This window comes from Carcharhinus amblyrhynchos, chromosome 30 (assembly GCF_965287045.1).
Source record: "Carcharhinus amblyrhynchos chromosome 30, sCarAmb.v2.hapA, whole genome shotgun sequence".
NCBI classification, from domain to species: Eukaryota; Metazoa; Chordata; class Chondrichthyes; order Carcharhiniformes; family Carcharhinidae; genus Carcharhinus; species Carcharhinus amblyrhynchos.
The window spans coordinates 22,487,274-22,512,384 of NC_137353.1; the positions used below are offsets into that span (position 1 = coordinate 22,487,274).

The 25,111-nt window shown below is 41.5% G+C and overlaps 1 protein-coding gene across 3 annotated transcripts in view; it reads left to right on the forward strand.

Moving 5' to 3' along the window:
• Nucleotides 1-25,111, forward strand: part of atp13a2 (ATPase cation transporting 13A2) — an 81,711-nt gene that overhangs the window by 30,775 nt on the left and 25,825 nt on the right. For all 3 annotated transcript variants that reach the window (XM_080215010.1, XM_080215012.1, XM_080215011.1), the window contains exons 4-16: nucleotides 3,114-3,281; nucleotides 4,075-4,133; nucleotides 5,105-5,210; nucleotides 8,138-8,217; nucleotides 11,959-12,036; nucleotides 13,484-13,553; nucleotides 14,284-14,418; nucleotides 17,616-17,682; nucleotides 18,747-18,878; nucleotides 20,782-20,940; nucleotides 22,493-22,603; nucleotides 23,441-23,487; nucleotides 24,886-25,074. In XM_080215010.1, the coding sequence (XP_080071136.1) occupies nucleotides 3,114-3,281; nucleotides 4,075-4,133; nucleotides 5,105-5,210; nucleotides 8,138-8,217; nucleotides 11,959-12,036; nucleotides 13,484-13,553; nucleotides 14,284-14,418; nucleotides 17,616-17,682; nucleotides 18,747-18,878; nucleotides 20,782-20,940; nucleotides 22,493-22,603; nucleotides 23,441-23,487; nucleotides 24,886-25,074 (1,401 nt within the window). The remainder of the gene's footprint in view (nucleotides 1-3,113; nucleotides 3,282-4,074; nucleotides 4,134-5,104; nucleotides 5,211-8,137; nucleotides 8,218-11,958; nucleotides 12,037-13,483; nucleotides 13,554-14,283; nucleotides 14,419-17,615; nucleotides 17,683-18,746; nucleotides 18,879-20,781; nucleotides 20,941-22,492; nucleotides 22,604-23,440; nucleotides 23,488-24,885; nucleotides 25,075-25,111) is intronic.

Below are 25,111 nucleotides of genomic sequence, written 5' to 3' on the forward strand. Positions count from 1 at the left end.
TGGATAGTTTGGAAGGATGTCAGAAGTTGCAGCGTGACATAAATAGGATGCAAGACTGGGCGGAGAAGTGGCAGATGGACTTCAACCTGGATAAATGTGTGGTGGTACACTTTGGCAGGTCAAATGGGATGAAGGAATATAATATTAAGGGTAAGACTCTTAGCAGTGTGGAAGATCAGAAGGATCTTGGGGTCCAAGTTCATAGGACTCTTAAATTGGCTTTGCAGGTAGAGGTGGTTAAGAAGGTGTATGGTGGCCTTCATCAATCGAGGAATTGAGTTTAGGAGTCGGGAGGTAATGCTGTAGCTTTATAAGATCCTGATCAGACCTCACTTGGAGTTCTGTGCTCAGTTCTGGTCGCCTCATTACAGTAAGGATGTGGAAGCCATTGAAAGGGTGCAGAGGAGATGTACAAGGATGTTGCCTGGATTGGGTGCATGCCTTATGCGATAGGTTGAGAGAGCTTGGTCTTTTTTCCTTGGAGAGACGAAGGATGAGAGGTGTATAAGATGTTGAGAGGTATTGACCGGGTGGATTCTGAGGTTTTTTCCCAGGGCTGAAATGGCTGGAAAAAGAGGACGCAGGTTTAGCGTGCTGGGGAGTAGATACAGAGGAAATGTCAGAGGTAAGTTTTAAGGGTGGTGGGTGCCTGGAATCGGCTGCCTTCAGTGGTGGTGGAGGCAAATTTGATGGGATCTTTTAAGAGACTTCTGGATGAGTACATGCGACTTAATAGGATTGAAGGTTATAGGTAAGCCTAGTAGGTAGAGATATGATTGGCGCAACTTGTGGGCTGAAGGGCTTGTTTGTGCTGTAGTTTTTCTATGTTCTATTGTCTATGTTGATAGTGCTAGATTCAGTGATGGTTATGCCATTGAATTTCAAGCGGCAATATTAGGTTCCCTCTTGTTGGAAATGATCATTGCCTGGCAGTTGTGTGGCATGAATGTTACTTGCCACTTGACAGCTCAAGCCTGGATGATATTCAGGCCATGCTGCATTTGGACATGGACTGCCTCACTATCTGAGGAGTCACAAATGGTGCGGAACATTGTGCAATCATCAGCAAACATCTCCACTTCAGACCTTATTTTGGCACGAAGATCACTGATAAACCAGCTGAAGATGTTTGGGAATAGGAAACATCCCTCAAGTTAAAGTTTATTTATTAGTGTCACAAGGAGGCTTATATTAACACTGCAATGAAGTTACTGTGAAAATTCCCTAGTCCTCACACTCCAGTGCCTGTTCGGGTACACTGAGGGAGAATTTAGCATGGCCAATGCACCTAACCAGCACGTCTTTCAGACTGTGGGAGGAAACCGGAGCACCCAGAGAAAACCCAGGTAGCTATGGAGGGGAATGTGCAGACTCTGCACAGATAGTGCTGTGAATCGAACCTGGGTCCCTGGTGCTGTGAAACAGCAGTGCCACTGCCATCATGCTACCTGTGAACCTTTGATCCCTGAGAACCTCCTGCAGTGATCACAGAATCAATCATAGAAACCCTACAGCGCAGAAAGAGGCCATTTGGCTTATCAAGTCTGCACCGACCATAATCCCACCCAGATCGTACCCCCCTGTCCCTACGTATTTACCAGCTAATCCCTCTAACCTACGCATCTCATGATACTAAGGGGAAATTTTAGCCCAGCCAATCTATCTATCAAACCTGCACGTCTTTGGACTGTGGGAGGAAACCGGAGCACCCAGAGGAAACCGATGCAGTCACGAGGAGAATATACAAGCTTCACACAGACAGTGACCCGAGCTGGGAATCAAACCCAGCTCCCTGGAGCTGTGAAGCAGCAGTGCTAACCACTGCTACCATGCCACCTGTGATGTCCTGGAGCTGTGATGACTGACTTCCAACAATCACAAAAATCTTTCTCTTATGCTGGGTATGAATCCAACCAGTGGAGAGTTTCCCCTCTGATTCCCATTGTCTCCAGTTTTATTAGGGCTCCTTGATGCCACACTCAGCCAACTGCTGCCCAGGGCAATGATTCTCACCAACCCCTGGAATTCAGCTTGCCATTATTTGAACCAAGACTGTAATGAGGTCAGGAGCTGCGTACCCCTGGCAGAACCCAAACTGAGCATCAGTAAGCAGGTTATTACTAAGCAAATGCTGCTTGATGGCACTGTAGGTGACCCCCTTCCATCACTTTACTGATGATTGACAGTAGACTGATGGGGTAGTAATTGCCCAGGTTGGATTTGTCCTGCTTCTTGTTACAGGATGTCTGTGGGAAATTTTCCACATTGCTGGATAGATGCCAGTGTTGTAGTTATACAGGAACAGCTTGGCGAGGAGTGTGGCAGGTTCTGGAGCGCATGTCGTCAGTACTGATGCTGGAATATTGTCAAGGCCTGTTGCCATTACAGTATCTAGTGCCTTCAGCTGTTTCTTGCTATCATGTAAAGTGAATCAAATATTGGTAGTGTATTTGTTTAAAAATGTTAAAGCAGTTAATTATCTTTAAGACGACATATATACACTTTTTTATATTGCTCCTCTTAGCTTTGTTCTTGTAACAGACTCAGAATGTGGTCAGGGTTGCTCTTGAATGGCTAGCAGAAAGTTTGTGGGGGCGCCTCAGTGGAAGCTAGAGCTCATTAATTTCTGCTTCGAGAGGTGTTTATCCAGAGAATAAGTAGCCCTGTTCTGACACTGGACTTGCTCCAGAATGCACACTGCTCCTCCCTGCATCTGAATTTACTGGAGCAACTGAGGGCTAATGGGGTTGGGGAAGAATACGATCTCCTAATGATGGATTTTAATGAGGCAACAATTTCAGTGGTTTAGTTTTCAGCTAATAAAATAGTTGAGTTGGGGCAAGTGCTTTGAAAAGAAATGTGCTCCTAAGCTTTATTTCCCTTTTAAGCAATATAACTTTAAAATCTTAAAAGATTTAAAATCTTAATTTAGGAAAAGTGAACCACTAAGCTTTTGAGATATTCAATTTTAAATGTGCCAAATTGTCACAACCATCTTATGTCTTTGCGAATGGCCTACTAGGTACTGAGTGGTACAGCTATTAACTGCGGTTCTGGGGCTTTTGTTGCAATGCGAATAACCTGGTACCAATGCTGACACGTTTTCTATCTAGGAGGTGACTGGATACCAGCGAGTGCAGTGGCGGGTAATTCTCTGCCATATTTTTACTGTGCTGACAGTGGGAATACTGTGGGTAATCTTTCACTGGAAGCCAGTTCTGGAAGTGCTTGCCAAGTGCCATCCCTGCCATCTGAGCCAGTCTGATTGGGTTGTAATCAAGGTAAGAAATAACCAGCTTTTGCATGGCATATAGCTGACATTGAGATTTGAAGTTAAGTTCTTGGAGTGGCAGCCCTCTTGAGGTTGTTGCTATAATGTGCACTGAATGTCTGTCGAGGCAGTTAACCAACATTTATTCAATTATTCATTGGACTGTGCTTTCTTTGAGATTGTAGCTGATTGCCTTCCTACCTCAGCTGATTTTCCATCCTTTCATTGAATGTATCTCTCCCTGTGGTGAGAATGATTGACCTGTTATCAGCATTAATCAAGACCTGACATTGTCCTCCTACAGATCTAATTTTTAGTGGATAAAGGAGGAAGATAGGATAGTGAAAGCAATCTGAAAAGTTTTCAGCTCTCACCCTTGTTTCCATTATTTGTGTTGTGACCTCATGTTTAATGGCACACACCTGACTTTCTTTAATGATGAGTCATTTTGCTATAAGTCAATACCCCTGTAAATATGCTCACCTGAACAAATGGTCATATAGCCGAAGAGGAAGCTTCATAAAGGAGTTTGATGTTTCCACAATTCTCCTTTAAATTGTAGAACGGCTGTGCAGATTAGAGATTGATTAAGGATTAGCCAGTGTATGTTTTTTGTTCTTTTAAGATTTTTATTGGTTATATAGATTTCTGAGGACTATATATTAATCATACAAAATATTTTAAACATTTAGTTCTGAGATGTTTCTTTGTTTTACTTCAATTGTTGGTTGCAAAAAATAAAGTTTAAGAAATGTGTAAAGATCAGATTGACTGCAGCTATTGTTTAAACTGGTCTCTTGCAGGATTCATTTAACCAGCAGTTTGTAGCCAAAGTTTGGACAGAAGAGATAGAGGATGACTGGTTAGTTCTTCTATGTTAACCAGAGTAACTGCATGTGGAATAACTGAAACTGCCCTGAACAACGACTGCTTTATTCTATGTTTACTGGATTATTGAAATGATTACCTAAAGATCTGGCAACATTAAACATATATTTGTCTGACCTGGCCGAGCTGACAGCAGGAATACTACAACGGGCATTGGTGTTTTGGGCAGTCGAGAGGGATTTGATTATGTAATGACCCTTGCTGGGAAGTACACAAGACAAGTGAAGATAGAATCAGGCTCTGCTTTAGTGTGCACCACAGTTAAATAATCCATTCACAAGCGCTGCTTAGCCTCAGAAGTGAAGAATGGCCACTTGGGGTGGGGTGGGGGAAGTTGTGGCTGTGGCGACGCAGTTGCTGGGATCAGCTGGCTACTGTGAAAACCCATCTTTACAAGAATATAGGCACCAACTACTCTGTAATTTTCCATAGCCAGAATGAAGGAACTTGCAGGATATGTGGTTCCTGTTTGCTGAAGGTTATCCATGCTAAATCAAATCCTGTTCTTGCCCCACTTTTTATATTTCAGCAAAATATTTAGCTAATTTCTTCCCACCACTTCGCTGCATGCTCTAATTAGAACTATTCGGACCTGTGCCCCTCATCATTAAGCAATCGGGTGAACTAGAAGGGTAGTCTTCAGGAACTAGGACTGTTAGCTAAAACTGGCTGTGGTTGCACCGGTGTTGATTCTCCCTCAGTCAAATAGAGTTGATAGGTCAGTGGTCCAATCCTATGCTCCACATGACAGATGATGGCATAAATGCATAAGGGACAGAGTGCTGTTCTATTTTGAATCATGGAATACTGCTACAGAAACCTGGGGCTAGAACGGCCTGTGCCAATGCCTCAATCTACTTAGCCAATACAAGTTATCAGAATGTGTCACCATGTCAACCAGTTGTCCCTGTAATACTCTTGCTTTTCTGTGTCTCTCTTTTAAAGTTTTCACCCAATCGAACCTTGTGAAGATGATAACCGAATTTCTTTAGCCATAGGAGTGCTTGAAGACGATTGGAAGGACACTATTCAACTTCAGAAACAGGATGAGGTAGGGGATTGTATATGTTACTAGCTAAATAAACATGTATAACAGAGGTAGAGTTCTTAAGTGATATGAATTTGGGCAATCTCTATCTTGTTCCCATTGAACTCTGGTCCAAAATAGAACACATTTAATAAGCAGTCTCATTCTGAAAAGAATGGGAAATGGGGAAAAAAATGTCACACTAGTGTAGCAGTGGAAAAATTAGTTCATAAGATGTGGAGGTCACTGACTATGACAGAATTTATTGTCCATCCCTGGTTTCTTTTGGGAAGGTGGTGCTGAGCTGGCTTCTTGAACCTGATGTGGGAATGCCGGCGTTGGACTGGCGTAAACACAGTAAAAAGTCTGACAACACCAGGTTTTAGTCCAACCGATTCATTTGATAATGCTCACAAGCTTTCGAGGGGACTGCCTCTTCGTCAGGTGAATGGAGAGTTCTGGCCTCAGACAGAGCATATAAAGCACAGACAGTTTAGAGATTACTGATTAGAATGCGAATCTTTACACCTAACCTGCTGTTCAAGACCTGAAGTGGCTGACAATGTGAGTGGAAGGAGCACTGATCACAGGTTACAGAGATGTGTATTGTCTCCAGACAGTACAGTAAGTGAGGTTTTGCAAACCCAGGCAAGTCACGGGGGTTACAGATAGTGCGACATGAACCCAAGATCCCTGTTGAGACCATCCTCATGTGTGCGGAACTTGGCTATCAGTCTCTGTTCAGCGACTCTGCGCTGTCGTGTGTCGTGAAGGCCGCCTTGGAGAATGCTTACCCGAAGGTCAGAGGCTGAATGCCCGTGACCGCTGAAGTGTTCGCCAACAGGAAGGGAACAGTCTTGCCTGGTGATTGTCGAGCGATGTTCATTCATCCGTTGTCGTAGCGTCTTCATGGTCTCCCCAGTGTACCATGCTTCGGGACATCCTTTCTTGCAACGTATCAGGTAGACAATGTTGGCCGAGTTGCAAGAGTATTTACCATGTACCTGGTGGATGGTATTCTCACGTGTGATGATGGTATCCATGTCGATGATCCGGCATGTCTTGCAGAGGTTGCTGTGACAGGGTTGTGTGGAATTGTGGTCACTGTTCTCCTGAAGACTGGGTAGTTTGCTGCGAACAATGGTCTGTTTGAGGTTGTGCGGTTGTCTGAAGGCAAGAAGTGGGGGTGTGGGGATAGCCCTGGCAAGATGTTCGTCTTCGTCAATGATATGTTGAAGACTCCGGAGAAGATGTCGTAGCTTCTCCGCTCCGGGGAAGTACTGGACGACAAAGGGTACTCTGTCCACTGTGTCCCGTGTTTGCCTTCTGAGGAGATCGGTGCGGTTTTTCGCTGTGGCGCATTGGAACTGTCGATCTATGAGTCGAGCACCATATCCTGTTCTTATGAGGGCATCTTTCAGGGTCTGGAGGTGTCTGTCACGATCCTCCTCATCTGAGCAAATCCTGTGTATACGGAGGGCTTGTCCATAGGGAATGGCTTCTTTAACATGTTTAGGGTGGAAACTGGAGAAGTGGAGCATTGTGAGATTGTCTGTGGGCTTGCGGTACAGTGAGGTGCTGAGGTGACCGTCCTTAATGGAGATGCGTGTGTCCAAGAATGCAACTGATTCTGGGGAATAGTCCATGGTGAGTCTGATGGTGGGGTGGAATTTGTTGATATCATCATATAGTTGTTTCAGTGATTCTTTACCATGAGGCCAAAGGAAGAAAATGTCATCGATGTATCTAGTGTATAGCATTGGTTGAAGATTCTGTGAAGAAGTCTTGTTCGAACCTGTGCATGAAGATGTTGGCATATTGAGGTGCAAATTTGGTCCCCGTGGCTGTTCCATGTGTCTGGATGAAAAACTGGTTGTTGAAGGTGAAGACATTGTGGTCCAGGATAAAGCGGATGAGTTGTAAAATTGCATCTGGAAACTGGCAGTTGTCAGCATTGAGTACTGAGGCAGTCGCAGCAATGCCATCGTTGTGGGGGATGTTGGTGTAGAGCGCCGAGACATCCATTGTGACGAGGAGTGTCCCTGGTTCAACTGCTCCATGTGTGCTGAGTTTCAGTAGGAAGTCTTGAACCTGTGCAGTCCATGTGGCGAAGATCTTCCTGCAGTGCTGTTAAACGGGTTTCAAGATCTTGACCCAGCATTAGCGAAAACTGATGATATTTTTCCAAGTCAGATTGATTAGTGACTTGGAGTTTTTAGAAGAGGCTTTCCCATTCACTTTCTACTATTGCCGTCCACATGGTGGAGGATTTGGCAGTTGTTGTCAAAGAAACCTATGCTACGAACTGCAATTGCAGGTGGAGGAAGGAGTCAATATTTATGGGATCCCAATCAAGCAGACTTGCTTTGTTTTCAAAAGTTGAGCTGTTTGAGTACTGGAGTTGCATTCATTCAAGCAAGTGGTGAGCTTCCCATCACATGCTGGATTGTATCTTGGAGATGATGGAGAGGCTATGGGAGTTGCAAGGTGAATCATTTTTGCAGAGTACTCAGTCTATGACCTGTTCTTGCAGCTTCAGGGTATATGTGGCTGGTGCAGTTAAGTTCCTAGTTTAAGGCTGAACTGCAGGTTGCTGATAGTGGGGGATTCAACACCAGCATGTTGTTGGGGAAGAATAAAGAAAGCTTTCCTTTGCATCTTACCTGCGAATCCTTGAATGTGGCGTTAGGCACCTACAAGAGGAAGTGTTTTACTATGTTTTATAATGCTAATTAGCTGTATGTCATACTTTTCCTCTTTAGCCATTACATTTTGTTAAGCTCAATTAACTGTCATGGAAAGATTGCCTCTTCTGTGTCGTGAATAATTCAAATTTCAATAATTAGTAGCACCTGAGTTGACATGATATTACTGTGCTCAGGGTTCCTTGTAAGTTTGTAGCAGATTCACCTTCTAATCTTTAAAACAGCGCTCTCTCTCTCTCTCAAAAGAAAAATGTGATTCGTTACTACATTTTTGAGGGTTTACGCTACATTTGGATTGAGAAGAGACAAAGCTTCTGTAAACTCAGGTATGTAAATTTGCATAGCAATACTTGGTGACGCTGTAGTGTCGCTCAGTGGGAAATGGCCGCTTCCTCCTCTTAAGGAATTGTACTCTAAACCAATTTGGAATAGGTCCTTTGGACTCTTTGGCTTTTGAGTATGTTTTCTCAATGCTTCCATCTCATTTTCAACTGGCAATAGTACATCCTATGATGTACATACTTCCATTTACACAAATGGGACATTTCGTGGTTTATCATATCTTCAAAATCTTGATTTTTCTCTCCACTGTACAGTAGAAAACAAATTAATAAATGTCATATGAGGGCAGAAGTATTCCCACCTCTCTCATAACCATCGCCCCCACCCTTAAAAAAAACCACTGTAGTTGACATGTTGAAAGTATCCTGGCAAATGCAGATAGTGCTATGTTGTTTAATTTCTATTGCAAAGATCTATATACTTAGGTTTGGGATCAAAAGATATAATGTGCAGAATGTCGTTGAGGATTAAAAGAAAAAATAGGAATGAGGTAAATCAGAAAGTGCTAATTAGATGATGTCAAATCTGGGTTTTGGAAAGCCATGAGAAAAGGAAAATTGTAGGGGTGAAAGAATTCCACAATTTTATGGTTCCAGGCTACTAATGCAGCTTGGTGACTAGTATGAGATGTGCCTGGATTCCTGACTGACAAAAGATCGTGAGAAACCTGGAAAGATATGGATCAGTCTCAAGCAATGGTTTCTCATCCTATTTTCACACTGTTACCCTAGCATCTGTTTTTGGCCATTTCCTCTTTCCCATCTATATGCTGGCCTTTGGTAAGATCCACTGCCATGAAGTCAGCTTCAACATATACATTGTTGCTCAGCTCTTAACTCTCTTCTATTTCTCTAAATCCCTTTACTTTTTTTGTCAGACTGCTTTCTTGATACCCAGAATAAGCTGTTCAATTGACCATTGGTGAGATTAAAGCTATCCTTGTGGACATTGTCAAAAACTCCATAATCTTGCCATTATCCTCAGCTGGTAACAAGTTTGCCTGGTTGGCCTCCTCTCGATCTTCCCCTCTTCCTTCAAGACTATCCTTAAAAACCTACTGCTTTCACAAGCTTCAGTATCTGCCTTCAATATCTCATTTTGTCAACAGTGATCACAGTTCTATAAGTTCAAGATGCTTGTTGGAAAGTGAAAAGAATGAAAGTACTAAACTGGGGGAAGGCTAACTATGACAGTATTAGGCAGGAGCTAGGGAATTAGACTTGGGGGAGTTGGCTGTTTGAGAGTAAATCCACATCCGATATGTGGGAGTCTTTTAAAAGTCGGTTATTAACAATTCAAGACAAGTATGTCCCTGTAAAAATCAAGGATAAAGATGGCAAGATTCAGGAACCCTGGATGATGAGAGATGGTGAGCTTAGTGAAAAAGGAGGCATACATAAATTTCAGGGAATTGAAAACACATAAGGCTCTTGAGGAATACAAAGATATCAGGAAAGAGCTTAAACAGGAGGGTTAAAAAGGGTCATGAAATGTCCCTGGCAGGCAGGATTAAGGAGATTCCCAAGGTGCTTTATGTGTATGTAAGGAGGAAGAGGGTCATTAAGAGAAAAAGTGGGTCCATTCAAGGACAGCGGAGGGAATTTGTATGTGGAGCCGAATGAGGGGGGTGAGTTCTTTTAATGAGTATTTTGTATCAGTATTCACAAAGGAAAAAGATGTGGTGGATGGTGAGAGCAGAAAGGAGGATGTTGACATTCTCGGACATGTTGAGATAAAAAGGGAGGAGGTATTAGAGGTTTTGAAAAATATTAAGATGGACACGTCCCCAAGGCCAGATAGGGTCTATCCTAGAATATTGAGAGAGGCAAGGGAAGAAATTGCTGAGGCCTTGGCCAAAATTTTTGTATCCTCTTTAGCCATGGGCAAGATACCAGAGAATTGGAGCCAAACTAACATTGTTCCTCTGTTTAAGAAGGGCAAAAGAGGCAATCCGGGAAATTACAGGCCTATGAGTCTTACATCAGTGATGAGGAAATTATTGGAGAAGATTCTTAGAGACAGGATCTCGTACCTGGAAGAGAATAGCTTATTGGCGGTAAGCAGCATGGTTTTGTGAAGGGGAGATCGTGTCTCGCAAACTTGATTGAGTTCTTTGAGGAAGTGACAAAAAAATATTGACCAGGGCAGGGTAGTGGATGTTGTATACATAGACTTTCATAGAATCCCTACAGTGCAGAAGTAGGCCAGTTTGCCCATTTAGTCTGCAGTGACAACAATCCCACCTAGGCCCTATCCCCCATAACCCCATATGTTTACCCCCTAATGCCTCTAACTTATGCACCATAGGACACTAAGGAGCAATTTAGCAGAGCCAATGCATCTAACCCGCACATTTTTGGATTGTGGGAGGAAATTGGAGCACCCAGAGGAAACCCACACAGACACAGGAAGAATGTGCAAATTTCACACAGTCACCCAAGCCAGGAATTGAATTCAGCTCCCTGGAACTGTGAGGCAGCAGTGCTAGCCACCATATTGCCCCTAAGTTTCATAAAGCCTTTGGTAAGGTTCCTCACGGCAGTCTGGTACAGAAGGTGAAGTCATTTGGGATCCGAGGTGAGCTGGTAAGATGAATACAAAACTAACTTAAGCATAGAAAGCAGAGAGTAGCAGTGGAAAGATACTTTTCTAACTGGAGGTCTGTGACGAGCGGTATGCCATGAGGATCGGTGCTGGGACCCCTGTTATTTGTAAATGATTTGGAGAAAAATGTGGGTGGCCTGTTCAGTAAATTTGCAGATGATACAGAAGTTGGGGGCGGATAGTAAGGAGGATTGTCAGAGGATACAGCAGGATATAAATCAGCTGTAGATCTGGGGCAAAAGATGGCAGATGGAATTTAATCCAGACAAGTGTGAAGTCATGTGATTTGGAAGGACTACTGCAGAAGAAAGGTATACAGTAAATGGTGCCCTTAGAAATATTAGCATATAGAGGGATCTAGGCGTGCAGATCCACAGTTCCCCGAAGGTGGCGACATGGGAATAAGGTGGTCAAGAAGGCGCATGGCATGCAGGCCTTCATCGGTCAGGCATTGAGTATAGGAATTGGAAAATCATGTTGCAACTGTATCAGACTTTGGTTAGGTCACATTTGGAATATTGTGAATGATTCTGGTCACCACACTACTGGAAGGATGTTGATGCATTGGAAAGGATGCAGAAGATATTTACCAGGATGTTGCCTGGTTTGGAGGATATGAACTATGAAGAAAAATTGAACAAACTTTAATTGTTTTCATTGGCGCATTGGAGGATGAGGGAGGACCTGATAGAGATTTACAAGATTATGACAGGGTTGGATAAAATGGATACTTGGGGGCATAGGTTGAACATGAGAAGGGGAAAGTTTAAGAGATATAAGGGCAAGTTTTTCACACACAACATGTGAATGCCTGGAACGTGCTGTTGGAGGAGGAGTTGGAAGCAGATTCTATAAGAACGTTCAAGAGGCATCGGATTAGATACATGAATAAGCAGGGAATAGAGGGAAATGTACCATGTAGAGGCAAGAAAATATTAGATTAGAGAGGCATCTGTGTCAGCACAGACTTGGTGGGCCAAAGGCCCTATTCCTGTGCTATACTATTCTTTGTTCTTTATTCTTTACCTTTGCAAAGCACTTTGGGACATTTTTGCCATGATCAATGTTATGTAGATGCAGTTTGTTTTGTGTGCGATTTCAATATTAATTTTATTTTGCAGTGTTCTTGAAGAGGCAGTGACATGTGAAGACATCTACAGACAGCAGAAGGGTCTCAGCAGACACAATCAAAACATAAAGTGAGTACTCAGCAGATTTATTGTATCTAAAGAGTTGGAATGTTTTACAGAAATATCCCTGCCAATAAGCAGTTCGGTAAAGCTCCAAGGAGGGAGTATATCTGTTTAATGGTTGTTTGTCAGAATAACATGTGTGATGGTCATGTAGCTTAATTTGTATCCAGTTAAATGGAGAACACATTTTGAGGATGATTCCTATTTCTTGAGAGGATTTGTGCTATTGAGATAGACGCATTAAGCAAAGCTGGAATTAACTCTTGGTAGTTGACTATATTTGCTTAAAAAGAAGAAGGTGCACCTCTAGAAAGTACATGCTCAATTGCTGGCATGAGTTGAGTTGGCCATTATCTGCTGTAGCAACTGCTGGAACATCGGAACAGCCTCTCAAGCCTGTTCCGCTTTTGTCTGTCAAATTCCATTTGCCTGTCTGCTATCCATATCCCTTGGTACCCAGGCTTAACAAAAATCTATCAACCTCAGTAATAAACATTTCAGTTGATTGAAAGCAAGATCGGACTTGGCTGTGATGTGCTGTATGGCTGAACAGATTGCTGACATTCACCATGTGGATCTCACGAGAGCAAATCTAGAATTAAAAGTCTAATAAATCCTGATTGATTGTTATAGAAAAACATCTGGTTTTCTAACATTCTTTAGGGAAGGAAATCTGCTGTCCTTACCTGGTCTGGCCTACAGGTGACACCTGATGCATAATACTGTTGTTGACCTTTAACTACCCTCTGAAATAGTCTAGCAAGTCATTCAGTTCAGGAGCAATTACAGATGGGCAATATGTTTGAAATTTTCAATTTTATTTATTGTGTCATACATAAATAGGCTTACATTAACAGCAATGAAGTTGCTGTGTAAATACACCAGTTGCCACAATCCAGCTCCTGTTCGGGTACAGAATTTAGCATGACCAATTCACCTAACCAGCATGTATTTCAGACTGTGGGAGGAAACCAGAGTACCTGGAGGAAACCCATGCAGACACCGGGAGAACGTACAGGCAGCACATACAGTGATCTAAGCCAAGAGTTGAACCCAGATCCCTGGCGTTGTGAAGCAGCAGTGCTAACCACTGTGCCACTGAGCTGCCCCAAACTGGCCTTGCCAGCAGTGCCTACATGCCATGAAAGAATAAAAAATAAACTTGGTAAAACCCCAGAGGGGTATTTGTAGCCTTGAAGCCTGAGCCTACCAAGAGTCTGTCTGTCTCAGGAGATGGGGATATAATATGAAACCAAATTTTTGTATAGAAGTAGACACGGAGAAAACTAAACGTGTCACACCATAGGGTATAATAGTCATGTGCTTATAATGTGTCCATTTGATCTCCAGACTCGCACAAGGATAGTCAAAAGTGTAAATCATTGATTTGAAACCTGATAAGGTACAGAATATGTCCCCATCATGTTATCAATTATTTGTTTTTCTCTTGCAGAAGACGGATATATGGACCAAATGTGATTGATGTGCCTGTAAAGACATACTTCAGACTACTGATTGAGGAGGTGAGTCAGGGTCTTTTTTTTATATAGGAAACAGTCCAGTTTGTGGGTCAGGTGGAAAGTATAGTGGTCAAGTTGCCCATTTTACAGTGACATGCTAGCCTAAGATATTGGGGCCCCAAAATTCAGTAAGCTTGGTGGAGACTGATTGGTACACTCGGGCATATTCCTGGTCTCATTCGTGCTGTTGTGCGCAGATTGAAATGGGACTTGGCACTTCTTCACAAGGAAAGGGGAATTATCAGTACCGTTACATTGGTGCACCATATAATTGCTCATAGAGAGGCAATACCCTCGTGCTATTGACCCTTAAAGATACTGTTCCCATTTAAGTGGGGTGGTTGGGGTGCAAGAGTCAAATCTTCTGTTATTTTGTCAGGATGAAAACACTTGTTCAAAAGTAAGCACTTCCTATATTAGTTGAACTCAAATTGTGATTATCAGTCGAAAACCCTGGGTCTGTTCCTTTCAGCTTAAGCCAAATAAAGGTGTACACAATGTGGGCCTGTAGACAAACGATGATTCCAGCTTTAGTCTGTGTTGTGTGATTGGCTGTGGCATTGGAGAGTATTATTCCAATGGAATCTTAATGTTCAACAAGCAAAAAGGAATGAACTTTGGGAAAGGTGAATAGCAGCCCTTTTGCTTTTCAGTGTTTCTGGTTGTTACAATCTCTTAATTCTGAAACTATGCTGCGGTTTAAAAAGTAATTTGATTTTTTTCCCCATTTCAGGTGCTGAATCCTTTCTACATTTTCCAGATCTTCAGTATTATACTTTGGATTACAGAGCAATATTACTACTATGCGGGGTGCATCCTGTTCATCTCAATAATATCCATTGGTATATCCCTATACCAGACACACAAGGTACAACATGAAGGGACAATTCACAGGGTGTGACAGACCTAAAGACCCATTACTGGAAATAAGATCATTTTTGGTGTCTTAATATCATTTTAAATATGTAACAAAATTGGGTTATACATAAATGAATATTTACATGCCCTGCTAACTGGGAAACAGTCATTTGCAGGCATTTGACAAATTTCCACTAATTCATGTAATGTTTAAAGGGGTTTCTCAAGCACTGTGCCTACTAATTTTGAATGTTGTTTTGTTTTTTTAATGAAGCTGGGGCTTTCCCCCTATTGTATGGTCGGTACAGCAAGTTTGAAAGCAAAGTGTGTATATATGATACGCGGGCATAATGGAAGCTTGCACTTATTCTGGAAAACTAGAAGGAATGCACCTGCTGCTTAGACTCAGTGGCCGGAAATTTCCAGCTGTTGATGCTGACGGGACCTTTTGATCCCATCGATGGCACACTCGTGCTGCAGGTTTCCTTGTGGCGTGCGGTGAAGTCAATTGAAACCTCATTGGCAGCAGAGGGATCAGAAGATCACGCCATCGGCCAATGGCATGCTGCCTCCCATCATGAGGAACACATAGGGAGGCCAGAAAATCTGCCCATTGCTTCAAGAACCTTAAACCTTTCTTAACTTAGAGTGAGGGAGAGTTGACTAAACCTTTTACTAGTTGTGTATTTAGTACAATGAGAACTTTTGAGACACTTTATAGTGATTTTTAATTCATGAGGACAATCTGATAATGGAGAGAGCTGAATTCTGACTGAGGATATATATTAGCTGCCTAATCATACAGTCCAATACAGTACAGACAGTATAATACATTAAAGGAAGTGAATGTTAGTTTCTATTCTCTATCATCCCTACCCTTGTTAAAATGAATTGGCCTGGCATTTGTCTAGAAAGGGGGTCCAATTGCATTGGTGTTGCTAGAAGATGCCTTTGATACATATTATTTACTGAACTACCTGTTATTTTAGACACCTTCCTATGGTGTGGTGAAACTCAGATTCCCAGCATTGTGCAAATTCTTCTCGTAGTTTCCACAAAAATAATGGAAATAAGTTAAATGATTATAAATGAAATCAACTGTTTTAGTTACACAATGATTCTAGACGTTGATGGTAATTGTTGGGGATCCAAGTCATTAGCCCCAAAATAATTCAGTTTGGGAAAGTCAATATTACTGTTACATTACGGGTACAAGACAATCAAAGCATCCTATGATATGATACTAAACCTTACAGATGCAAGAGCTTCCAGGTCAGATCTCCAGTCTGCAATTAGCTGAGCTCAGCCGAGATCTTGAGAAGAGAAATATCTGTAAGATCCCTACTTATCGTGAGTGATCACTGGAAAAGGTGTGAATGTCAGCTGAGAGGATCAGGTTCAGTTGATACCCTCTATTGCTTAATAATGTTTGGGTACTGGATCAGAATCCCCCAAGTTACATTAGGAGCCAGATTAAACCCCAACAGTTTTTTTCTTTTTGGTATAAATGGGAGGATAGGATATTGTGACGATACTATGCCTTTAAGAAATGTATTTGTGTCATGTTTCTTGTGAAGAATTTTTGTTTAGAATTTTCAGTTCTGTTTACCTGATGCTGCTTTGTCTCCAAACGGCACCCATATGTTGAGCATGCAGAAGCATAATTGATCCTAATTGTCGGAGTATTTGGGCTAACGCAGTTTTGTATTTTAGTGTTTTCCCTTGGGGTTTTCAGAGTAGGGTTTAATTAGATTGATTGACAGGAAAATCATGACTGGGCAGAGCTTGGCTTACAGAGAGAAACAAGCAACCAGTTGCTGTTTTGAATCTTTACAGTGCAGTAGCTCTGTCTGTCTGTCTGCCTGTCTCTTTTTGGAGATTGGAGTCTGGAACCTATCAGAAAATAGGTCTCTTTCTCTGAAGCTCTGCTGTTTGAAGGAGAACTTTCTCTGGAGGCTGCTGCCTAGAAGTCAGAAGACCGATGTGTCTTTGTGCCTCTGTCCAGAAGTGTTAAAAGGCTGGAAGACCAGCACCCCATGTAAGCATGTGTTTTAGCAGTTAAGAGTTATACCCTGTCATGTTTAAGTATTTTAATTGATAAAAATTCTTTTGCCATATTTTAACTATGTTGTTAAAGAAAGATTGTTTTAATAAAAGCATCCTAATGGGTTAGTCGAATCACACCTGGAGCGAAACACCTTTATGATTGCAATAATACCAAAATCAAAAAGAGTTGGAGTTTAGGCTAATTTCATGATATACCTTGGAGTTTCTGATCTGGTCCCTAACAGTGTCTCTTTCTAAGAGTGATTCCACTGACAAAGTTTGGATCTTTTGTAGTAAAACAAACTATATTTAAAAACACAGTTTAAATAAAACTCTAATAAATGAAGCAGCTTAACAAAAAAAATTAACTGTTGAAAAATACTTGAAATGAAAGGAAGAAACTTTACTTTCTAGCTGATCAATTAGCAATTCTAGCTCCAAATAAGCCCCATTATATATGGATCAACATCACTTTTATCCTGAATTGAGGGAGCACAGACTTCATGGGTTTGTATGAGTGGAGAGTAAATCAAAGACTAACATTTTGGCCACCTGCATCAGTATCATAGAATCCCTATAGAATAGAAGGAGGCCGTTTGGCCCGTTGAGTCTGCAGTGGCCACAATCCCATCCAGGCCCTGTTCCCGCAATCCCACTCATCTACCCTGCCAATCCTTTGACACTAGGCTCAATTTATCATGACCTAGCCCATTCATCTTTGGACTGTGGGAGGAAACCAGAGCACTCAGAGGAAACCCACGCGGACACGGCGAATGTGAAGACTCCACACAGACAGTGGCCCAAGACTGGAATTGAACCCAGGTCCCTGGCGCTGTGAGGCAGCAGTGCTTGCCACCATGTTGCCCCACTAATTTGAGTCATTGTTTTGCGTACATATCTTTACCTGTAAATGTGAGTGTGTTGTGTATTTACTTAAACATCCTACCACCATCCAGTAACTAAGGAAATAAAGCCGGAAAACACACACACACTCTGTATTCGTTCATAAAATCCACACCAGAGTACTGAATTACATGTTCAACTGTGATACCTATTACTCTTATTTACTTACTGACAAAGCAATTTGCCTTGTGGCTAATGTGTTCGACATCATGACTGATATCATCGCTGATTGTAACTGTTTTCTTTCTTTGCACGTAGCAAAGTGTAACATTGAGGGATATGGTAAAGCTAACGCTCAACATCCGAATCCGCAGAGAAACTGGAGGTGAGTGACTGATGTTATTACTTTATAATATAGTAGTACATTGGCTGGATTGTCTCACATAATGGGCAATTCGTGGTGTAAAGCTTGTTACCAGATAGTAGCATGTGGGATGGAGATGGTGCTTAAAATAATGAGAGTATCTTTGTTCTTGGGCGATTGGCTTTGCCAATTCCAGTATTGAAGTCTAGAGCTAACAGTGTTTGGTCCAGTCCCTTTACCATATGATTAACTGATCTCAGCTCAGATCTTTAGGAATATAGAAACAGCAGTTGGCTATTTAGCCCATTGAGCCTGATTTGCACCTCAGCTAAAGAAATAAATAATTTTAATTTGGAGACCACATCTGTAATACTGTACACAGTATTTTGGTCTCCGTATTTAAGGAAAGGGGTAAATGCATTGGAAGCAGTTCAGGGAAGGTTTACTTACTACATTTATACCTGGAATGGGCAGGTTGTTTCAAGGGAAGGCTGGACAGACTAGGCTTGTATCCAGAGTTCAGAAGAGGAAGAGCTGACTTGACTGAAACATGTAAAGTCCTGAGTTAAGTTGACAGATTGGATGTGGAAAGGATGTATCTTCTTATGGGAGAACCTAGAACTAAGGGCTGCTGTTTAAAAATAAAGGATAGTCCATTTAAGACAGATAAGGTTTTTTTTTCTGAGGGCTGGTTGACTTTAGAATTCTCTTCCCCAAGTAGTGGTTGAGACAGTCTTTGAACATCTTTTATGGCAGAAGTAAGTGGATTCTTGATTAGCATGGGCATGAGAGGTTACTGGGGAAGGAGGAATGTGAAGTTGAGGTTAAAATTAGATCAGCCATGAGATAGCAGAGACACATTTGGGTACAAACAAAATTAAGCTTCTGTATAAAAATTATGCAGACTATAATTTTTGCCCTACAATGTTTGTTTACACGTTCTGTAAAAGTACTCATTGTGATAACCTCATGATTATACCTTAGACTGTAAGTGAATTCAGTCTTTTACTTGACTTTCTGTGGCATTGTCCTTGAGTCTGCCTGTCCTGTATTATGCTGATGGGGTTAATTTGTTTATTTTACAGAAGAAGAAATGGTGAATTCTCAGGATTTAGTACCTGGCGACTGCATTGTGATTCCAAAAAATGGGATTCAAGTCCCATGTGATGCAGCACTCCTAACCGGAGAGTGTATGGTCAACGAGAGCATGCTTACAGGTGACACCCAAACTGGACCTGTTCTGTTTTTTCTCTCCTTGCCATTCTGAAGGTGCTGGCTGTGTGGTCAATGGTTCCATTGATCTATGGTTTCAGAGGTGCCAGTCACTCTGTGGCAGTCTCATCTAAATAACTATTTACGTATGAGCCTAAATTATAAACCTTAAAGGATTATTTAGCCCCAAACCCAATTCTGTACGATTTAAGTCCACACAAGTACACGTTCACATATAAGAATCATAGAATCCTACCATGCAGAAGGAGACCGTTTAGCCCATGGGGTCTGCACTGACCACAATTCCACCCAGGCCCTATCCCTATAACTCCATGCATTTACCCTAGCTAGTCCCCCTGACACTAAGGGACAATTTAGCACGGCCAGTCCACCTAACCCGCTCATCTTTGGACTGTGGAAGGAAACTGGAGCATCCGGATAAAAGGCACACAGACATGGAGAAAATGCAAACTCCACACAGACAGTGACCCAACCTGGGAATCCTGGTGCTGTGAGGCAGCAGTGTTAACCACGGTGCCACCTAAGTTTTCTCCTCTCTGGTTCATGGACATGCAAAAGAATGTGGTACCTTCTTGGAAATTTTCTTATTCAAAGTGGACTATTAGAGCAACGCTAATGACTTTCTCCCTTTGAATTTCCTCTGCAAATTGGTGCCCAGCCTCTGAGTGAAGCATTTGCTCCCAGGTGAGGGAAATGCATTTGAAGTCTGCAAATATATGTCTTGAGCTCAATTCAGGATGTAATGCTATCAACATCCTCACACGTTAGGCAGTCATCATATCTGCCTACTGTTGGGAATCCTTCCCAGAATAACATTATTACAAGGCAAGTAGCATAAAGCATATCCTTGCATTTATCGGTTAGCTGGTCATGAATGGTATAAAGAGCTTATCCTGCTTGTGTAATGATAACCTCACAGGGCAGTGTTAAATGGTTTCTCGGGGTTGAGTTTGCACATTAGTAACATGGAGAGGGCTGGTGCTTTTGCTGATCTTTCTGGATCTCCTGCAAAGAGAAATCTTGTTTGGGTTTGTCAGCATCTCAGACTGTCCAAATAAATGTTTTGCCAATGTGGGATTGTTTACCATCTTGTTAATTGTATTTGAAATGAGTGTTTCCTTTTTTTTTTGTCATTTGAGGGATGGAAAACCTGTTTGCAATTTCCTCTATACTTTTTAGGAGCAAGGAAAATTAACTACATGCCGTTTTATAGCATTTCTGGATGCAAAAATGGAGGTTAAAATGGATGGGCTAAAGCAGTGGTTAAAGAAAATAGTTTTTAATGGGATAATTAAACAAAAGGTATATGGTGAAATGATTTGGGGAGAGAATTTGAAAGGGATGCAGTAAATTATCCAATCTGCTGCAAATGCAAACTGTTAGAGACACTGTCCTCCTAGAATCATAGAATCTACAGTGCAGAAGGTGACAATTTGACCCACTGAATCTGTCTGCACAGGCAATAACCCCACCCAGGTCCTACACTCATAACCCCACACATTTACCCTCCTAGTCCCTCTGACACTAAGGGGCAATTTATCTTGGCCAATCAACCTAACCAGCATATCTTTGGACTGTGGGAGGAAACCCAGAGCACCCGGAGGAAACCCACGCAGACATGGAGAACATGCAAGCTCCACACAGATGGTAAGCGGAGGCCAGAATCAAACCTGGGTCCCTGGCACTGTGAGCCAGCAATGCTAACCACTGTGCCACCCTGTGTCCTGTCATTTGCATCATCAGAATGTCCTGTAATTTACACTCTTTGAATGACTGTTGAAAACATTAGGATGAACTACATTGATGGACTGAGGAAGTTGTTGCTGCAAACAGGCTCCTTACGTAATGCATTGAAAAGGAATTAATACTGTTGTGATATTTTGCCAGGTGAGAGTGTACCTGTGATGAAAACCGCTTTACCTGATCAGGATGTGAACTACTCCCCCGAAGAACACAAACGGCACACACTCTTCTGTGGAACTGAGGTTCTCCAATCAAAGAACTATAGCATGGATCAGCAGGTGGTGGCTACTGTAGTGAGAACAGGTACTGAATGGGCAGAGAAAGGGGTCAAGAAAAGAATACAAATGGCAACTGTAATTCAGGACATACCTAGTAATAGATGTTAACAGAATAGTAGAAGTGGGATCTCCCATGGAAACAGTAAAGCATGTGTATCCCATGAGCCTGGCTGCATGATATCTAAGAATACAGTGCTTTGTTTTTGTTTTTGTGCTGTTAGTTCACAAACTTTGATATGAGGACTCCATCTGGTATATGCCAGAAGATGGTCTGAAATTTGATGACTTTTCAGAGCTTCATACCTGTTAGAGCTTCATACCACTGAAGGTTGCTGTTCTGAAAGTGGAGGAAGGCTAAATTGAAGAGGCAACGTGAAACATCTAATTGCCAGTGGTAAAGGCAGAAATAGAAACAAAATGCTGTAAATGCTCAGCAGTCAGGCAACAACAGAGAGAAATGGTGTTATAATTTCAGGTTCCTGACCTATTTTTAGGACTGAAAGAAACCAGAGGTTTAACAGTTTATGAGCAAGTATAGAACTTGGCAAAAAAGTTATGAAGAAAGGAGCAGAACACAAGTGAAGGTATGTGATAGGGTGGAAGACAGAACTCATTCTATGACAGAAAGGGTAAGGCAATGCAGAGGCTTAAGGCCAAACCTCTTGCATCTCCCATCCTTTTCAACTAGATGCTATACATTCTGTTCAAGAGTAGGGCTTAGTGTCACATAACTAAATAGTGGAAGAAGGTCTTTGATTTTGAAAATTTAGTATTGGTTACTTACTTTAAAAGCCAATTTTAAGGGTTAAAGTGTTCTTGTGGGGCAATTATATATTAGGAAATTATATAATTATATGGTTGGGAAATTATACAGTTGGGCAGGATGCTCCTATTTAACTATTCACCAAAAGCAATATTTTTAAAAGTTACTACTGAGAACAAGTAAAACATTTCTAAGCCACAGGCCATTACTATATTCCAACTTGTTAGGTACCCTGCTAACCTTATGATATAGAGTAATTATTTTCTATTTGGAGCACCTGATGTGTGAAAGTGCTAGACAAACTCAGCAGGTTTGGCAGTAGCTGTAGAGAGAGATAGTTAATGTTTTGAATTTTATAGGACTCAAAGTGTTTACTCAGTTTCTATTTCTATAGATGCTGCCAGATGAATATTTCCACCATTTCCGTTGTTGTTTTAGAATTCTAGCATCCGTAGTATTTTACTTTTATTTTAGTGCTGTTTGCTATTTTTAACTAGGCTAGATGGATTAGGAAGAGTTGCAAATCTTTTTTTAAATGAGCAGTGTTAAGCTATTGCTTTATATTAAAATACTGTTCTCTGATTACAGTTCAAAGTTGATTCTGAAGTGAATTTGAACTTGCATTGAAATGCCAACAAAGTTGAATGAGGTTTTATTTCAGGTCTGCTCGTAGAATTATCATTTGTGAAGATTCACTTTCATGTTGTGAATCAATATCCAATATCATGGCATTCTGCCTCAATGTCAGCTTTGTGCATTTTCCATTTGTGTTTTCTAATGGGAGACAAATCCTCACATCTCTTTCTATCTGCAGGCTTTTGCACTGCGAAAGGAGAACTGACCAGTTCCATTCTGTATCCCAAGCCTCTAGGATTTAAATTCTACAAAGATGCTGTGAAATTTATCATCTTCCTTGCAGTACTTGGTAAGCTGTGTTTTGTTTTGAAGGCAAGAGTTGAGTGTGTGCATGTTTTGGAAACTTTGTTCTCCTCTTGACCTGCACTTAGTCCCTTTCAAATAGAGCAGCTGAAACAAAGGTGGGTCAGTTTTCAAGTTATTGTTGTAGAAATTAACAAAAGTATTCAGCGCAATGCAATGTGAGGGACCACCCTGTTTCTCACTAACTTTCTCGTTTCTTACCTTTTTTATATTCTTTCTGACTGGATAGACCTGTCTCTGATAAGGATCTTGTATTTCAAAGCTACTTTTCCCATCCTACTCATTTAGTTCAAGATGCTGTTATCCATCAGTTTGCATCATTAAAACTAGCTGTCTTATCCCAGCAATGATTCATTTGAGGGGCAAAAAAAGGGATCAGATTTAATGGGTTAAATTTCAGGATGCAGTGCATGGATCCTATTTTCCCAGACTGGCATTAGTGATGTTCACAATATAGGAGCAGTGTAGGATGTACTTTATAATCTAGCGCTCTTGATTGCTACCAAAAAGCCAATTAATGGATTTGGGAAGGACAAAACTTGGTTTGGCTTTAATGCCATCTATGGTCAAATAACTGCCATATGGTTCATCCATAGAGTGCCCACTTGGCAAGGTACCAAAGAGATGCCTGCACTTTGGAATAGAACTCTAACATGAGTCAATGCCTTCAGGAGAAGAGAGGAGAGGAGACATATTAAGACGTGTCAGCAAGAAATTGGATGCTGCAATTACCACACTACCAAGCGATTGGATCATTTGGAATATAAGATATAGTTGGTGATTGGGTGTAATTCAGGATTAACAGTTTGAGTTTTTTTTGCAGCTTTAATTGGGGACATATACAGCATTGTGATTCTAGAGAGACAAAAGGTAAGCGTTTTGAGTCCACCCCCATCTTCATTATGATTGCCAGCCATGTTGCTTACATATCTGATTGTAGACCAGTCACACTTCCCTTGTAACTGTAACCAACACAATGCAAATTGCAAATACTCAACTCCAGGAGGAGTGGATCACAGAATGTGGTGCACCATAAGCCTCACCATTCTATGGTTTGAAGTGGTTTAGAACGCTTTTCACCCGTGGTGTTGCTGAGCTCTCTTGGTTGTGCTACCATGGAGAGACCTTGAATAGAGATCTTCTCAACTAAGAGATAGGAGATAAAGTCAAGAAATGCCACTGTTACATACCTTAGAAATTTCAAAGCGGAGAAGTGGGGAACATGTCACAAACTGTTATGAATTCTTGTATTTAGTTTGTTTATTCCCCCAATCCTGAGGTTTTAGTTTATTTTCAACAGGAATTCTGAAACTGTAGCAAGTCAGAGTGCTATTGAGTGAAATCTTTGCAGGTAGGCTGCCCAGCATAGCATTGCTGACAGTGTCTTCAGAAACTCAACTTTCACTTTCTGTTCAGTTTGTTGTCCAGATGGCTCCTGCTGTTTTAATGTGCTGCGTTGGGGGAACCTGGCATTCAAGGGATGGCCAGGTTCTTTAATGTCACTGGCCAGATATTTTTAAAGCAGTAATTCCAAATAAGATGGATTTGTTGACACAGTCCACCAGGAGAACCATCTACACATAAAGGATCACAAAAAAATGATTTTCTGTGACAAATGTCATCGACAGGCATCGAGTTCTACTGTTGTTAGTGACAGTCTAAGCGTAGTAGCAAGGTTTCTCGCAAAGAGCTCTAAGGGAATCTCCCTGCTGTGTTTAAGCTGTCACTAACCTACAACACCCAGAGATACCCTTCCTCCTGCCTGGTGGATTTACAGATACTTTTGTAATAGTATCAAGGGTAGTTCACCGAACAGGAATGTTTTAAGAACTGTAAAATGTGAACGTATTCACCCTTCAGTGATCATTTCCAAGTGAATTTTTGGAATGAGTGATTCAGCTTTTGATATCTGAAGACACTGGTTTCACTGAGCAAAATATTTGTCTTCCAGTCCTTGTCCCAGGAGCTAGTTGAGGCTAGCAAGAAAGATTAACTTAGTACTGTTTATTTACTTGTAAGTTACTGGCTATAGCAATGGAGATGGACACTTGAAGGCAGTTTTCACAATGTCTGCTCCCAGCATTGAGCTTTCCTGCCTGGAACATGTATTGGAAAATCCTAGTGATCATCCCATGTTTGCCAATTTGTACTCCTATTGAGGAAGCTCCACATCAGGAATGCATTTGGGAAATCAGACTTTTTAATATTTGGATATGACTTAATTTTGTTCTTTCCTGTAATACGTGTTTTCTCCCTCCACTACTCCAGGTGTCTGTGGGGCGACTGGTAAAACGTGTCCTGGATCTGATCACTATCATCATTCCACCTGCTCTCCCTGCAGCTATGACTGTTGGAACTATCTATGCCCAGAACAGACTGAAAAAATATGGAATTTTCTGCATTAGTCCACCACGCATCAACATTTGCGGCAAACTAAAACTCATCTGCTTTGATAAGGTAAAGTAGATGATAATTGATGCCAGTGATTGACTGT